We start from the raw sequence: 17,656 nt of genomic DNA, 5'->3' as shown, positions 1-17,656 counted from the left end.
AGATACAATTTTTTTTGTTTGATTTGGTCCGTCGTGGGGGCTTGTACTCTGGGCCTGGGTGATGTCCCTCAGCTCTTCAGCTCAAGGCAAGTGCTCTACCACTTGAGCCACAGCACCACTTCTGGTTTTCTGGTGGTTAATTGGACATAAGAGTCTCACAGACTTTCCTGCCTGGGCTGGCTTTGAACTGCAATCCTCAGATCTCAGCCTCTTGAATAGCTAGGATTACAGACATGAGCTACCGGCACCCAGCTTACATATGTATTGAAATTTGTGCATGTTTGTGTGGTGCCAGACACTAAACCCAGGGTGGTATGCAGGTTAAGGAAGTACTCTACCACTAAGCTACAGCCCCAGACCTGTACTTTTATTGTTGGTGGTGGTGGTTATGGGTCTTGAACTCTGGGCCTGGGTGCTGTCCCTGAGCTCTTCAGCTCAAGGCTTGCACTCTACCACTTGAGCCACAGTGCCACTTCTGGTTTTCTGGTAGTTAATGGGACTTTCCTGTCCAGGCTGCCTTTGAACCTCAATCCTCAGATCTCAGCCTCCTGAGTAGCTAGGATTACAGGCATGAGCCATCAGCACCTGGCACATATTTTTTAACTCTAAAGGTTCAACCAAAGGTCAGGAGTTCAAAATGCACTGTAAACTCAAATCCTTCCCCTTCTTTCTGCAAAAACACTAAAAGGTCCAATATGATTCTTGATTCCTTCCTCTCAATTACAGTCATGTGTACAGAATTGGGCTAATCATAATTCTGAATAGAATTCAATTCATTATAACTCCTAATTCCTGACAGACTTTCATCATTAGTCCACACTTGGTCTGCTCTTGTTTATTTAGTAATACAATTCCTTACTTTTAATAAGGTCATGAGCATTGCCCCTTGAGGAGTTATGATAGTCTCACACTTAACCAGAGAGAACACAACCTCTGCCAGAAATGGTAATAGAGAAAGGAATCCCACATTATCACATCCTTTAATCCTTCTGGGCTTTTGTGGTTTAGTAGAGACTCATTATCTCTACAACACAAATGTTGCAGAACAGCTGATAACATGCATGTTTACATAGTCTCATTTGACTTTAAATATTTTGGCAGCTGTGAAAATCTTAGACAGGGTTCTTGGAAAGTTCAACAGTCTTGTACAATGCAGAAACAATGTGCCAAATGTCCATACTTCTTGTATGAAGAAGAAAAACAGATTAATCAGCTCAGAAGCATGATATTCTATGCCAAAAATGTTCTTAATAAAAAGAAATGTTCCAGTGGAAAGACTATTGGGTACAGTTGGGCAGAAGGTGAATTAAGTTGGGACTGTAGAGCAAGTATAAACTACAAAGTTCTTCCTGCTTCAGAAAGCAGTGTAAATATAAGAAAGTAGCAGCAGAACTTTACTTTCCTGAGAAAAAAAGTTGCCTGGGCATTAGATCTAAATAAACATCACTCAAGACATGCAAATGCTCAAAACGGACATGAAAAAAAGGTTCAACATCAGTAAAAGCTAATCAAATCCACTGTGAGTGATCACCTCACTTCAGAAAGAATGAATACTATCAAAACATGGCTAGCCGGGTGCTGGTGGCTCATGCCTGTAATCCTAGCAACTCAGGAGGCTGAGATCTGAGGATTATGGTTCAAAGCCAACCCAGGCAGGAAAGTCTTTTTTTAAAAAAAATTAATATATATTTTTTATTTAAAGATACTGTACAGAGGGGTTACAGTTACATTAACAAGATAAGTCCATTTCCTATCGAACATTATTACCCCCTCCTTTGTTTTTCCCCTACCATCCCTTTCCTCCCTACCTCCCCAAGTCCTCCCTCCCTCAAAGTTGTAAAGTTCATTTTCAACATAGTGTCTTGTACATCTCATTGTTCAATGGGTCATCCTGTATGCTTATTTCAGCATTTTGTTATTTCCCTTTCCCTCCCCAACTTAGAAAAATGTATATACAAGATGTAGGACACTAGAATCAAATACAGTGACAACAGGGGTTATACCATGAGGGAAGAACATACAAAGAAACAAAAATAAAATCACATAGTACATTAAAAAGAACAGCAAAAAAAGATAAAATCTCTTGTGTCCCTATCTTGGGGTTCATTTCATTTAGTATCAGCTTATATGGTCATATATACACAGCTTTTTTTTTTTTTTTGGCCAGTCGTGGGGCCTGAACTCTGGGCCTGGGCACTGTCCCTCAGCTCTTCAGCTCAAGGCTAGCGCTCTACCACTTTGAGCCACAGCTCCACTTCTGGTCTTTTCTGCTTATGTGGTGCTGAGGAATCAAACCCAGGGCCTCATGCATGCAAGGCAAGCACTCTACCACTGAGCCACCTTCCCAGCCCTTCCTTTAGACTCATCGTAGGCTGGTAGAGTGCTTGCACAGCACACATGAAGCCCTGGGTTTGATTCCTCAGTACCACATAAACAGAAAAAGCCAGAAGTCACCCTGTGGCTTCAAGTGGTAGAGTGCTAGCCTTGAGCATAAGAAGCTCAGGGACACAACCCAGATTCTGAGTTCAAGCCCAAAACCGACCAAAAAAAAAAAAAAAAAAAAAAGGAAGGTAACTAGTCTCTAAAGACTCCAAATATTGAAAAGTAAATGCCAATCTGGGAACTCCTCTGGCAGGGAATGTGGCTTAGTGTGGTAGAGTACATGCCAACCATGCATGAGGCCCAGGTTTGATTCCTCAGTAACTCAAACAAAAAAAAATTTTTTGGTTGTTTGTGAGGCCTGAACTCTGGGCCTGGGCACTGTCTCTCAGCAGTTCAGCTCAAGACTAGTACTCTACCACCTGAGCCACAGTGCCACTTCCGGCTTTTTCTGCTTATGTAGTGCTGAGGAATTGAACCCAGGGCCTCATGCATGCAAGGCAAGCACTCTACCACTTCCAGCCCCAATAATTTATTTTTATTTATTTATTTACTTATTTTTTTGGTCGGTGTGGGGCTTGAACTCTGGGCTTGGGCACTTTCCCTGAGCTCTTCAGCTCAAGGTGAGCTCTCTACCACTTGAGCCACAGTGCTACTTCCGGTTTTCTAATGGTTTATTGGAGATAAGAGTCTCACAGACTTTCCTGCCTGAGCTGGCTTTGAACTGAGATCCTCAGATCTTAGCCTCTGGAGTATCTAGGATTAAGGTGTGAGCCACCAGCACCTGGCTTCAGCTTTCTCTTTCAGGTTTGTGGATATATATATCCAGTCCTGGGGTTTGAACTTAGGGCCTGGGCACTGTCCCTCAGCTTCTTTTGCTCAAGCCTAGCACTGTACCACAGGAGCCACAGTGCCACTCTGGCTTTTTCTGCTTATGTGATACTGAGGAATCAAACCCAGGGCTTCATGCATGCTAGACAAGCACTCCACTACTGAGCCACATTCCCAGCCCTGTGGATTTATATTTTTGAGGCGACAGAGATGGAACCCAGGAGCTCAAACATGCTAGAGCTCCACTGCCGAGCTACAGCCCCAGTCCTCACACTTCACTTTTTTTTTTTTTTTGTCAGTTGTGGAGCTTGAACTCTGGGCATGGACAGTGGTAAAAGACCACTTTTACCAAACCGGTCTTTGAAGTGTTTCTGGGCTTGGCTTTTGTGCTCTGACTCTTCTCTTGTTCACAGATCCTGCCTACAAGCACATGTAACCACAACCTCATTCCCACCCCATTCTAGATTCCTGCTCAGTTCATTGAACAATTTTAGCATTTGCCTCTTGGAACAAGCTTGGATAAGGAATTTTGTTTTGGAAATTGAATTTAAGGTTACTTGTAGCGCCACGTGGAGAAACACAGAAGGAGTTGGAAATAATGAACGGGGACTCAGGAACGAGACCACTGGGAAATCACAGCCATTTTATCAGCAAACAGGCTGCAATAGAAGCCCAATGAGTGGAGGAACGGGATCAGCCTTCATCAGTGGGTCCTGTCCGTGATCTACTGAGACTGTGAATCCTGCTCTGCATACCTGTCTGAGTCTGAAGTAGAGCCACAAGTTTCATGAGACCATTCATCAACAACATTCCTAAGTGGGAATAGGTTAAGGTCTCCAGGAGGAGGGAGGAGCCTGCAATAAAACCCCAAGCTCTGGGGATTCGAGTCTATGGTGGAGAAGGGTATGGAGCATGTTAGAATTCCACTTCCATGTGAAGCACATGGTGTTCTAATTAGAATTGGGCAACAAGTCCCTCAAATCTGCTGACTCAGACATCACTGCCCAGAATTGTATTAAAAAATAGCATTTTTAGGCCAAGAAACTCAAATGCAGTAGTCCCAGTCAAAAATCTGATTTTTTTCCCCCTATTTCTACCTTACAAATAAGGGAACAGCTTCCCCAGCCACACTGCGCCCTGCTCTGATAAAAAAGAAAACAAAAAAAAAACCTCCTTGTAGCTTTACCATGCTGGGTATATTAGCACCTAAGAGATTACAGGTGACAGCTTGCAAGATGTAAAAGTTTGGAGTTAAACAGACCCACAGTGAAAGAGATCTAGGAACACTACCAGCTTTTCTGTATTACTACAAGGGCTCAGAAAACAGATTTGTGGTTCACATTTTATCTTGTCTTCCTCAAAATGGTCACTTTAGAGATAGAGACAAAAAGAGAAGTATTTCTTCCCAGTGTGTACTCTGAAACCCTTTCAAAAGCCACAAATGTGTATGAAACAAATTCTTCAGTCACATGGATTCAACCACAGCATTCTTCCCAACCTAGCACTAAGGCAAGCCAAGAACAATCCAGCCAAGCCAACTTGCATGTAAGAAAACTATAACTTCTACTGTTCTGGGAAACCCCAAAACATTACTTATACATGTATCTTGGTTTCTACAAAAACCCTTTCAGTATTGGGCAAAGAAGAAAGCCACGAATTACCAATTCCAGAGATCACAAGGACTGTGGAAGCAGGGTGCTAGACAGAAGTCTGTTCCTCAACAAACTGTGCCTCATAAAACCTTAATACCTATGAAACTTTTTGGTTTGGTTTTGTCATGGGGCTTGTGAGTGCTGACACTGAGGCTTTTTGTTCAAGGCTAAGCACTCTACTACTGGAGGCACACCGCCATTTCCAGCTTTTTGAAGATAAGGTAATTGTAGATAACAGTCTCACAAACTTTCTTACCCAGGCTGGCTTTGAACTGCAATCTTCAGATCTTGGCCTCCTGAGTAGTAAGGATTCCAGGCATGAGCCACCTGTGCCTGGCTAATATGAACCACTTTAGAAATATAAGAGGCACCTCATAAATGAATATATATGCACATGTAACTAATAGGTAGAAAATATTTTTTGGTCTGAGACTGGAACTTGAACTCAATAACTGATACTTTTGCTCAGTGACTAGTGCTGTACCAATTGACCCATACCTCCAACCCTGAAAATATTCTATTATATTAATCAATAAAATCAATTAAAATTATAAAGAAATACTTCCATTATGCTAGAAGTTTAAACTCTTTTCTCCTTTTCAAATTAACAACATATATCAAGTACCTTTAAAAAAATCTTAGCTACTGGGAGAAAGCTAAGGAAGGCCTGACACCATCCAAGAAGAACTATATTCATTACCTGAGTTATGAAATTGTAACTCCTCTGTACAACTCCTTAATAACAATAAAATAATATAAAGTTTTAAAAAATCTCAGCTATGGAAGTGGCACTGTGGCTAAAGCGGTAGAGCTACAGCTGAAGAGCACAGAGACAGCACCCAAGCCTAGAGTTCAAGCCCCATGGCCAACAAAAATAAAAAATAATCTCAGCTATTTTGCCTTGATTTAGCCACTCTTAGGTTAGTGTAACCTCAATGAAAATTTAATATAGATGTGTAAAATGCAGTTTGTCAGAGAAATTGTAACGAGAAAAACAGTAGAAAATTACATAATAGCCTGTAGGGGTAGTATCTTCGGTTCATTCACTATTGTGTTTCAGGGAGGATTTAAAATGACTCCTATGATGACATATTACACAACTATAAATAATGTTTAAAAACCTGTTTAAAGAGCTAGGAAGGTGGCTCAGTGGTAGAGAGCTTGCCTTGCATGCCTGAGGCCCTGGGTTCGATTCCTCAGCACCACATAAGCAGAAAAAGCCAGAAGTGGTGCTGTGGCTCAAGTGGTAGAGCGCTAGCCTTGAGCTGAAGAGCTGAGGGACAGCGCCCAGGCCCAGAGTTCAGCCCCCACGACCGGACCAAAAAAACAAAACAAAAAAAAAACCTGTTTAAAAAGCATGTCCACAACAGGAAACTGCTTAAAGGTTGGATACAAAATTGTGTGTATAAAGGTGGAATGGTAACTTATGCAGCCTTACTTTTGTTTAACTAAAGGCAGAGAAGAAGAGTGCATTAAAACACTAAGAATGGTATTATCTGGAGATAGCATTAACAGGTGGCTTTTAGTTTTAAAAGTACTTCACAGCCAGGCACTGGTGGTTCATGCCTATAATCCTAGCTACTCAGGAGGCTGAGATCTGAGGATCACAATTCAAAGCCAGCCCAGGCAGGAAAGTCCGTGAGACTCTTATCTCCTATAAACCACTCGGAAACTGGAAGTGGCGCTGTGGCTTAAGCAGTAGAGCGCTCTCCGTGAGATGAAGAGTGCAGGGACAGCATTCAAGCCCCACGACTGACAAAAAAACAAACCAACAAAACAAAAAACAAAAAAAAATTCTGGGATTTGAACTCAGAGCCTTGAGCTCATCCATTTGAGTCATGTCCTCAGTTATTTTTTGCTTCAGTTATTTTTGTCTAGAGCAGGCCTCCAGCCACAATCTTCCTACCTATGCCTTCCACATAGCTGTGATTTCAGAAGTGAACCACCAGACCTAGCTTATTTGTTGAGATGAGGTCTTACTTTGTCCAGGCTGGTCTTAAACTGATCTTTCCAACCTCAGCTCCCCAAATAGCTGGGGTTCAGGCATGTGTTACCATGCCTCACCCTACCCTCAGTTCTCTCTCTCTCTCTCTCTTTCTTTCTCTCTGTCTGTCTCTCTTTGCCAGCCTGGGACTTGAACTCAGACCCTGGGCACTGTCCCTAAGCTTCTTTTGCTAAAGGCTAGCACTCTACCACTTTGGCCTTTTCTGTTATTCTGGTACTGAGGAATCAAATCCAAGGCTTCATCCATGCCAGGCAAGCACTCTACCACTAAATCACATTCCCAGCCCTTATCTTTAGTTCTTGAGATCTGGATCCTTTTTTCTCTCAGAGAATACAATCCAGACATTATTGTCTAGAAGGTGTCATAAAATAACTATTTATTAATCATCCACTATCTACCTATGACCTATCACCATTATCATCATCAAGACACAGCTAGTTATAGAAGTATTTATATTACATGCTGGGCGCTGGTGGCTCATGCCTGTAATCCTAGCTACTCAGGAAGCTGAGATCTGAATATCGAGGTGCAAAGCCAAGAGCAGTAAAGTCCGTGGGACTCTTATCTCCAATAAAACTCCAGAAAACTGGAAGTGGCACTGTGGCTTAAGTGATAGAGTGCTCGCCTAGAGCTGAAGAGCTGAGGGATAGCGCCCAAGCCCAGAGTTCAAGCCCCATGACTGACAAAAAAAAATAAAAGAATATGTTGATTTTAGCTGGGCGGTGGTGGCTCACGCCTGTAATGCTAGCTACTCAGGAGCTGAGATCTGAGGATCACGGTTCAAAGCCAGCTTGGCAGCTGGGCAGGAAAGTCTGTGAGACTTTTTTTTTTTTTTTGGTTCCGGTCATGGGGCCTGAACTTTGGGCCTGGGCGCTGTCCCTCAGCTCTTCACCTTAAGGCTAACACTCTACCACTTGAGCCACAGCACCACTTCTGGCCTTTTTCTTTTTGCTTATGTGGTGCTGAGGAATTGAACCCAGGGCCTCATGCATGCAAGGCAAGCGCTCTACCACTGAGCCACATTCCCAGCCCTGTGAGACTCTTATCTCCAATAAATCACTCAGAAAACAAAGTGGTGCTGTGGCTAAAGTGGTAGAGTGCTAGCCTTGAGCTGAAGAGCTGAGGGACAGCGCCCAGGCCCAGAGTTCAAGCCATATGACCAACCAAAAAAAAAAAAAAGAACTATAACCTCACAGCTGTACTCCTAGCTACTCAGAAGGCTGAGATCTGTGGATTGCAGTTGGAAGCCAGCCAGGGCAGAAGAATTCATGAATCACATACACACAAAAAAGCCAGAAATGAATTTGTCATTCAAGTGGTAGAACACTAACCTTGAGCATACAGGGACAGTGCTCAGGCCCTGAGTTCAAGCCCCAAGACCAGCACACATGTACAAAAAAAAAGTTTAGCCTTAGCCAGATGCTAGTAGCTTACATTTGGTTTTCATGGTTCAAATTCAGTTTGGGCAGAAAAGCCTGTGAGAGTCCATCTCCAATTAACCAGCAAGATATCAGACTAGAGATGTGATTCATGATTCAAATGGTAGAGCACCATCATAAGGCCCTGACTTAAAGTCCTGTACTAACATTTAAAAAATTGGGCTGGGAAGGTGGCTCAATGGTAGAGCGCTTGCCTTGCATGCCTGAGGCCCTGGGTTCGATTCCTCAGCACCACATAAGCAAAAAGAAAAAAGCCGGAAGTGGCGCTGTGGCTCAAGTGGTAGAGTGCTAGCCTTGAGCTGAAGAGCTGAGGGACAGCACCCAGGCCCAGAGTTCAGGCCCCACGACCCGACCCCCGCCCCCCCAAAAAATTATAACTTTAATTTAGAGATGCTGGAACATAACTCCCAAAAATCCCTTTTGTAATCCTTTTAAAGCTTAGTGACCAAGAATAGCCAGTGGCTATTCTGAAAGCTACTCACCTTTTCTAGAAGCTACAGTCTATGAAGCAATCTGCTTTAGACATTCTCAAGATGTGATCTTAAAAAAAATGTTAAAAAGCCAGGTGCTGGTGGCTCATACCTGTAATTCCAGCTTCTCAGGAGGCTGAGATCTGAGGATAATATTTTGAAGCCAGCCAGGGGAGAGAAGTCCATGAGACTTATCTCTCATAATCTACCAAAAGGCTGGAAGTGTTTCATAGTGAACTTATATATTAGCTTATGTTGGTTATGCAGAGGGATTTCATTGTTCCATTTCCACACATACATACAATGTCTATCACTCTCATTTCTTATCACTCTCCCTGTCCCCTTACAAAAACAATCTCAACAACTTTCAATGATGAACTTATGTGTGTGTATGTGTGTGTGTGTGTGTGTGTACACACACACACACACATACACACACATATTTTTGGTTTTTTGTTTTTTTTTTGGTCAATTGTGGAGTTTGAACTCAGGGCCTGGGTACTGTCCTTGAGCCTCTTTGTGCTCAACACTAGCACTCTACTACTTGAGCCACAGCCCCACTTCAGAGTAGTTAATTGGAGATAAAAGTCTCAGGGAGACTTTTCTGCCCAAGCTGGCTTCAAACCATGATCCTCAGATCTTAGCCTCCTGAGTAGCTACAGTTATAGGCATAAGCCACCAATAACTGGCTTGAACTCATATTTTTGTAACAAACATGACTATATGAAAAGCATAAAAATATAGATGATTTAAAAATAAAACATTTGCTTTCATCTATGATGGTTTACACTAGACAGCTCTTCTTATAGTGGCACTAATGATGAACTGAAAAAGAGAGAACGTGATTCCCAAAGAATCTACATGGAAGGGAACCTTTTAAAGTTAGCAGAAATCTAAAGTACATCACATCCATTATGCTGAGGGTTCAAAAGTATTTTTTTAATTTATCAACAGTTATCTGAAACCTTAAAAATAACTCAGATCCTAACCAGGCAGGTGGTTTATGCCTGTAATTCTAGCTGCTCAGGAGGCTGAGATCTGAGAATCATAGTTCAAAGCTAGCCTGAGGGAGGAAAGTCCATGAGACTTATCTCCAAATAACTACCAGAAAACCAAAGTGGAAGTATGGCTCAATTTTTTTTTTCTAGTTTGTTTTTCCCTTAATGTGAAAAAAAAGCTCAGAGACAGTGCCCAGACTGCAAGTTCAAGTCCTATGACCCAATACATATAAAATAAAATTTCTCAGATCCTTTGATCAGTTAGGTACAAAACTGTGTGTATGTAATGTACAATCAGAAGCACCCACAGTGATGAGCTTCATTCACTTATTCTGTACACTTATCCACTCTAGAAACAGCAGTGTGAATAAGTATCATGAAATAAACGTTTTTGTCAATTGAAAGCATTAAAAAAAAAAGATAAAGAGATTATATACTATAAGGTTGTGGGAATGAGGGACAGCTACTCAAATAAGGGAGAACCAGAGAAAGCTGAGACACTATTTTATTCTTGGAAATCAAATAACTCCCTGTCCTGTCTGAACTATAATTTCAGGAAGAAAAAAAAAAGTTGAGCACTGGTAGCTCATACCTATAATCCTAGCTACTCAGAAGGTTGAGATCTGAGGGTTATGGGGCAGGAAAGACCCTTATCTACAATTAACCTTTAAGAAGCCAGAAGTGGAACTGAGGCTCAATGGTAGAGCACCAACATGGAGTGAAAAATTAAGGGGCAAGCTGCATGCCTGGAATCCTAGCTATTCAGGAGGCTGAGATCTGAGGATCATGATTCAAAGTAAGCCTGGGCAGGAAAGTTCATGAAACTCTTATCTCTAATTGGCCACCAGAAAACCAGAAGTGGTACTATGGCTCAAAGTGGCAGAGTACTAGCCTTGAGCAGAAGAGCTCAGGGAGTGCTCAGGCCCTGAGTTCAAGCCCCACGACCTACAAAAAAAAAAGCTGAAGGGCAGTGTCCAGGAGGAGCTCAAGCTCTAGGACCAAAACAAACCCCTATTAACAGAAAGCAGAAAGAACGATAGCTGCCGGGGCAGGGGATGATGGTTTAATGGGTCTAGTGTCTCTGTTTGGGATCATGAAGAGAATCCAATGATAAATGGGAGTAAAAGTACAAAACACTGTGTACTTAACTCTACTAAACTATACACTTAAAAACTGTTAAAACTGGCAAGGGAAGGGGTGAGATTGAACGTATAAGAAATGTACTCTTTACCTGACTTAGGTTATGGTACCCCTCTGTACATCACCTTTATAATAACAATTAACAAATTAAAAAATGTTAAAATGGCCAATTACATTACATTACAAACAATTTACATTGTCTTACCACAATAAAAATAAACTAAGTATGGTGCACATGCCTGTAATCCTGCACTTGGGAGAGAGGCAAGAGGATCGAAAGTATGAGGCCAGCTCAGGTTATAAAGCAAGAAGACCCTGCTTTAAAAAAAAAAAAAAGTGGGGCTGGGAGGAGGCTCAGTGGAAGAGTGCTTGCCTTGCATGTATGAGGCCCTGGGTTCGATTCCTCAGCACCACATAAGCAAAAAAAAAAAAAAAGCCGGAAGTGGCACTGTGGCTCAAGTGGTAGAGCGCTAGCCTTGAGCTGAAGTGCTGAGGGACAGCGCCCAGGCCCAGAGTTCAGGCCCCACGACCAGACCCCCCCCCCCAAAAAAAAAAATAAACAAAAACAAAACAAAGACTTGACTGTATAAGATATGACTTGAAGGTCTAGGAATGTGGCTTCATGGTAAAGTGCTTGCCGAGCATTCAATTCCTCAGCATCACATACACAGAAAAAGCTGGAAGTGGTATTGTGGCTCGAGTGGTAGAAAACTAGCCTTGAGCAAAAAGAAGCTAAGGGCTAGTGCCCAGGCCCTGAGTTCGAGCCCCAGGACTGGAAAAAAAAAGTCTGACTTGAAGGAAACCTAGATGATAAGGTATTTATTGTATTAGTTCTTTGAGCTTGCAGCATTTTTTTTTTGGTTGGCTGTGGTACTGTCCTGGGCTCTTTTGCTCAAGGGTAGTGCTCTACTACCTACATCCACAGTGCTACTTATGGTTTTCTGGTGATTAACTGGAGATAAGAGTCTCAAAGATTTTTCTGTCAAGGCTGGCTTTGAAGCATGATCCTCAGATCTCAGCCTCCTGAGTGGCTAGTATTACAGGCATAAGCCACCAGCACTCAGCTTATAGCACTTTCTGAAGTAGTATTTTATAAAGTTGTCAGCTTAATGCACTAGAAACAAATCTGTAATTTCACTGTACTAGCAACTCTCCCCCATGACGGGCAGTATTGTAACTGTTCATTCTTCTCAGGTAGTTAATGTCTAGCCTTCAGAGATCAAGACATGATACATCTAACCAAAGCAGTCATTAGTTTTAAAGAAAGAGGAAACGAGAAGGTCACTAACAACTCTAGTGTTTTTGTACAGGTGCAGCTGTGGGCACCAAGTTCCTATCAGTGCGACCCCATAACTCTTAGCAGGAGCTGAGTTATTCTTCCAACGCAGACTTTGAAAAAGAGAGCATTCTACAAGCATAGCTATTCTAATTTTAAATAATCTTCTGGTCCTAGAAGAGGAGATAGACTAAGGCTGAGCTAAGCAGGTACTCTGGGAACCTCACTCACCCGTCTGGTGTTCTCTAGGATCTTGGGGTCGGGCTTCCCATAGTTGGGTGGGTTGGCATACGGGTCATAGCCGAGCTTGGCGAGCATGGGGGCGATCACTGCCATGTCTTGTAGCACATCCCCGGGGATCTTCCCCACCCACTTGGAAAGCGCTCCCACGTTGACGGGCTTGATGACCTGGTCTGTGGACCGCTCCACTCTGAGAAGAACAATGCCAAGAAATTGTTACTAATTTTTTTAAAGAGCATTAAAACCATTAAAAATTCTTTTTGATAACTTTAAAAAATATAATTGTCAGATTGTTAACTGCCCCCCTCCAAAATAAAAGCCAAAGTGGAGCTATAGTTCCACATAGAGCACAAGCCTTGAGTACAAAAACTCAGGGACAAAACCAAGCCCAGGACCTGACCCCACCCCCCAAAAAAAAAGAATATGATCTGATGGATGATGGATGAGTAGAGGGAGGGACAGAAAGAAAGGTATGTGAGAAAGCAAATGTAACATCATGTTAATTGTAGGACTGAGCTGTTGAGGAAGAGTTTTTCAATTCTGGTGTATGTTTGAAATCTTCATAATTACATACTGGGGGGAAACAAGCCACCTATAAACCACAATTTACTCATGATCCTTCTGTCTTGGTCTTCCAAGTGCAGGGATTACTGTTGGGTGCCACCATATCAATTGTAAATAAAGTGTTACTACAACAGTCATGATGTTTGTTTCTGTGCAGACTGAGACTGCTTTTGCTCTACGACAACAATCTCTGCAGAAATAATATGGCCTGCAAAGCCAAAAAGTCTGATCTGATCCTTTACGGACAGTTTTCAACCCTTCTTCAAAAGAATAGTTATTAGAGGGAAATAGGCCTGTTTCAGATAACATATTCTTATTCTCTCCACAATGACCTGCAAATGAAGCACACTAAATCTCCCCACATCCTCCAGTCTTTCCAGAAATTATGCAACAGGGCTGGGAATGTGGCTTAGTGGCAGAGTGCTTGCCTAGCATGCATGAAGCCCTGGTTTGATTCCTCATTACCACATAGACAGAAAAAGCTAGAAGTGAAACCGTGGCTCAAGTGTTAGAGTGATAACCTTGAGCAAAAAAAAAGCTCAGAGATAGTGCCCAGACCCTGAGTTCAAGGCCCAGGACGGGTAAAAAAAAAATGTAGGCAGAAATTATTCAACAAATCATTTTATGTACACTAAGGAATGAATATGAACTAGCCATAGTTACCATTCTGGCGCCCACTAGCTCCCAGGAACCTCAAAACAAAGTGCCAGACAGACTGGAGCATTTCAAACCCACAGCCTACATGCAGCAAGGCAGGCACCTGTGCATTTGCAAGCTCTCCTCAGTCATAAGGGCCCAGTTCCTTTCCTCTGCAGCACTCACAGAGATAGCACTTCACCTCAAGAAACAACGTCAGTGCCAGAGTCCTGAATGAACCACCCAAGACACTTCAGGTTCAGTATTAGCCAGGCTATGTGCCAAACCACAAATCTGAAGTATACACAGAACCAACTACAGGAAATCAAATCATCTGGATTAAGGCATCAGGGCTACAATGGACCTGCAATAAAGGAATGAGAGAAAGGAAACATTCACAATCCAGCTTGGTGTTGGTGGCTCCTACCTGTGATCCTACCTACATAGGAGGCTGAGCCATAAGGACCATGATTCAAAGCCAGCTTGGGCAGGAAAGTCCATGAGACTCTTAGCCCCAATTAACTACCAAAAAACCGTAAGTGGAGCTGTGGTTCAAGTGGTTGGGCACTAGCCTTATGCACAAAAGCTCAGTGCCCAGACCTTGAGTTCAAGCCTCTGGACCAGCAAACACACAAAGATCTATTTATCACATAGAAAAGTAAGCAAGCTGGATGCCCATGGCTCACATCTGTAATCCTAGCTACTCAGGAGACTGAGATCTGAGGATTCCTGTTCAAAGCCAGCTGGGGCAGAAAAGTCCATGAGACTCTCATCTCCAATAAACCACTCAGAAACAGGAAGTAGTGCTGTGGCTCAAGTGTTAGGGTGCTAGCCTTGAGCACAAAGAGGCTCAGGGGCAGTGTCTAGGCCCTGAGTCAAGCCCCACAATCAACAACAACCAAAAGTAACCATATAGAAAATAATTCTTTTTTTTTTTTTTTAGGTCGTGGGGCTTGAACTCTGGGCTTGGGCGCTGTTCCTCAGCTCTTCAGCTCAAGGCGAGTGCTCTACCACTTGAGCCACAGCGCCATTTCCAGTTTTCTAATGGTTTATTGGAGATAAGAGTCTCACGGACTTTCCTGCCCAGGCTGGCTTAGAACTGCGATCCTCAGATCTCAGCCTCCTGAGTAGCTAGGATTACAGGCGTGAGCCACCAGCACCCGGCTCGAAAATAATTTTATATCTAGCAAAACACCTTTCAAGGATAAAGGATACAGATCAGCTGTTTTTTTTTTTTTTTTTTTAAAGTCAAAATTACAACTCAAGGAAGATTGTTCCCATGGGCACTTTCTAAAGAAACTGCTGGAGAGAGTGCCAACTGTTTCTGCAAAAGACTAGACAGCAAGTGTTTAGGCTCTGCAATCCACAGCATGTGTTTTAAGATGTCTACAACTTATTAAATACTTGTAAAAACCTAAGTATCAATGGGTAATAAAACTGTGGCATTAGTTGTACTGGATCTGGGGGGGGGGGGGGGGGGACGACCCATAGGGCTTTTAGACATCACTTTTAGGAAGTCATTGACCACAGAGATGAAACTTGAACATGGCCTGATCCTGGTAGGCACTTTTAAATAAATAAAGCCACAATCTACAGGAAAATACTCCACAGCTCTAGTTTGTGAGTTACCCAGAAGAAGCCACACACACAGAAACAAGATGCAGACTGTGATTTCCAGGAGTTTAGGGAGGAAATCGGGAGGGACAGGTCAAAGGGCATAAGCTTGACCTTACCCAGGATGATTAATTTGGAGATCTTTGAGGACTGGAATTAACAGCACTGTATTGCATACTGAAAATGTGCAACACAATGTTCAGCACCTTTATAATAAAAATGGAGTAAATTTAAATTAAAAAGATCTTAGGGTAGATGTTTAAGAAATAATTTCAATGAATTCCCCAAATAATATTAACATTCTGGGCATATGATTATAAGGATAGCAGAGGGAAAGAAACACAAAAGGTAGAATTAACAAATTCTTGGCTGAAGTTCACAGTTTTGAGGAAAACACTCTCCAAGGACCAATGATGGCCAAGGACTTATTAAACTGGGATTTCATCATCTCCCAGCCCTGAGTGAGCAGGACAAGAAGCCATTCAACCTTAATTAGGCAGCCCACATGTTTTTCAATTAAAAATAGACTTGGAAGCCAGGCGCCTGTAAGCCTAGCTACTCAGGAGGCTGAGATCTGAGGATTGTGGTTCAAAGCCAGCCCAGGCAGGAAACTCTGTGAGACTATCTCATCTCCAATAAACCACTAGAAAACTGGAAGTGGCTCTGTGGCTCAAGTGGTAGAGCACTAGCCTTGAGCTGAAGAGCTGAGGGACAATGCCCAGGCCCAGATTTCAGGCACCATGACTGGCAAAAAAAAAAAAAAAAAAAGATAAATTTTGCAAAAATTGAATTGAATGTATCAGTATAAACTGAAGAATCGCATACAGACACAAGCTCACATACACACACACATATATATCCACATATAGCTATGTCCAATAGCTATGAGAAAGGCTCATAACTATTGAACACATATGAGCTAGAAGAGGTCTTAAAATTCTACCTCCTGCTAAAAGAAACTCATGCATCTTAAAGAAATAACTGCTGATCCAAGCTATTAATACCTTGTCACACCAGATAACAAGAATTTGAGTAGACACTACTAGGGTCACAGCAAAAGTTCTGCAGAAGTTTCTAGTAGATAGAATGGGAAAATCTGAACTCAATAATATTACTGCTGGGTGTGGTAACATGCTGCTATAATTCTGTAAAAGAAGAAAATTAAGATCCTGCTGATCCTACGCCTAGTGGTATGATCTTTCTGGCAGGCATGAGGCCTGGAGTTCATCTCCAATCTGAGGAAAAAGAATAAAAGCTAATTGTAATGGATACAAACTTCTTGAGTTCATCTCTTAGGAAAGGAGTAAGGAAGCAATCAATTATGTTGACAGGTGGCAAATGAAGACAGAGTCAAGAATTATCATGCCTTTCCTATATTAATGGCAATCCTGAGAAATGAAATACAAGAGGCAGGGATGTATTTCTTCATAAAAATGTTCCAACTGGCCGGGCGCTGGTGGCTCACGTCTGTAACCCTAGCTACTCAGGAGGCTGAGATCTGAAGATCGCGGTTCAAAGCCAGCCTGGGCAGGAAAGTCCATGAAACGTTTTTTTTTGGTCTGTTGTCGGGCCTGAACTCTGGGCCTGGGCACTGTCTCTCAGCAATTCAGCTCAAGGCTAGCACTCTACCACTTGAGCCACAGCGCCATTTCCGGCTTTTTCTGCTTATGTGGTGCTGAGGAATTGAACCCAGGGCCTCATGCATGCAAGGCAAGCACTCTAGTACTGAGCCACCTTCCCAGTCCCCCACGAAACTCTTATCTCCAGTAAACCACCAGAAACCGGAAGAGGCTCAAGTGATAGAGTGCTAGCCTTCAGCTGAAGAGCTAAGGGACAGTGCCAGGGCCCAGAGTTCAAGCCCCATGACTGACCAAAAAGAAAATAATACTCCAACCCAGAGAACTAGGAAAATGTGATCCAAAAGTGAGGAGGAGAAACAATAAAAAAAATCCACCAAATAGGAGTAAAAAACTCTGAGTAATGTGTAGGAGTGTGTGTACAATACATAAAAAAGAAACTGATCATTGTAGGAAAAAATGATTACAGATAAGTGAAACAGTCGAATCCTAAATCAAGTATAGCAAGCCTAGAGCTAATGGCTCACACACACCTGTAATCCTAGGTACACCTGTAATCCTAGCTACTCAAGAGGCTGAGATTTGAGAATCAGTTTGAAGCCAGCCTGGGCAAAAAAGTCTTTGAGTCTCCTATCTCTATTAAACTACCAAAAAAGCTGCAAGTAGAGCTGTGGCTCAAGTCCTAGAGCATTAGCCTTAAGCAAAAGAAGCTCAGAGATAGCACCCAAGCTCTGAGTACAAGTTCTAGGACTTCTTCGCCTCTGCCTACCCCCAAAACCCCTATCAGCTGTGCACTTGTGGCTCATACCTGTAATCCTAGCTACCACAAGTCTGA

General features: G+C 42.6%; 1 protein-coding gene across 1 annotated transcript in view; it reads right to left on the bottom strand.

Annotated features, from left to right (window-relative positions):
- Tpst1 (tyrosylprotein sulfotransferase 1) overlaps positions 1-17,656 on the bottom strand; it is a 43,452-nt gene that overhangs the window by 5,766 nt on the left and 20,030 nt on the right. Inside the window, exon 3 of the mRNA XM_042688070.1 lies at positions 12,422-12,620. Coding sequence (XP_042544004.1) covers positions 12,422-12,620 — 199 coding nt within the window. The remainder of the gene's footprint in view (positions 1-12,421; positions 12,621-17,656) is intronic.

This window comes from Dipodomys spectabilis, unplaced genomic scaffold (assembly GCF_019054845.1).
Source record: "Dipodomys spectabilis isolate Male_0828 unplaced genomic scaffold, ASM1905484v1 ptg000112l, whole genome shotgun sequence".
In the NCBI taxonomy this organism is placed as follows: Eukaryota; Metazoa; Chordata; class Mammalia; order Rodentia; family Heteromyidae; genus Dipodomys; species Dipodomys spectabilis.
Note: the sequence above shows the minus strand (reverse complement) of the source record. Positions and strands in the feature narration are given on the sequence as shown.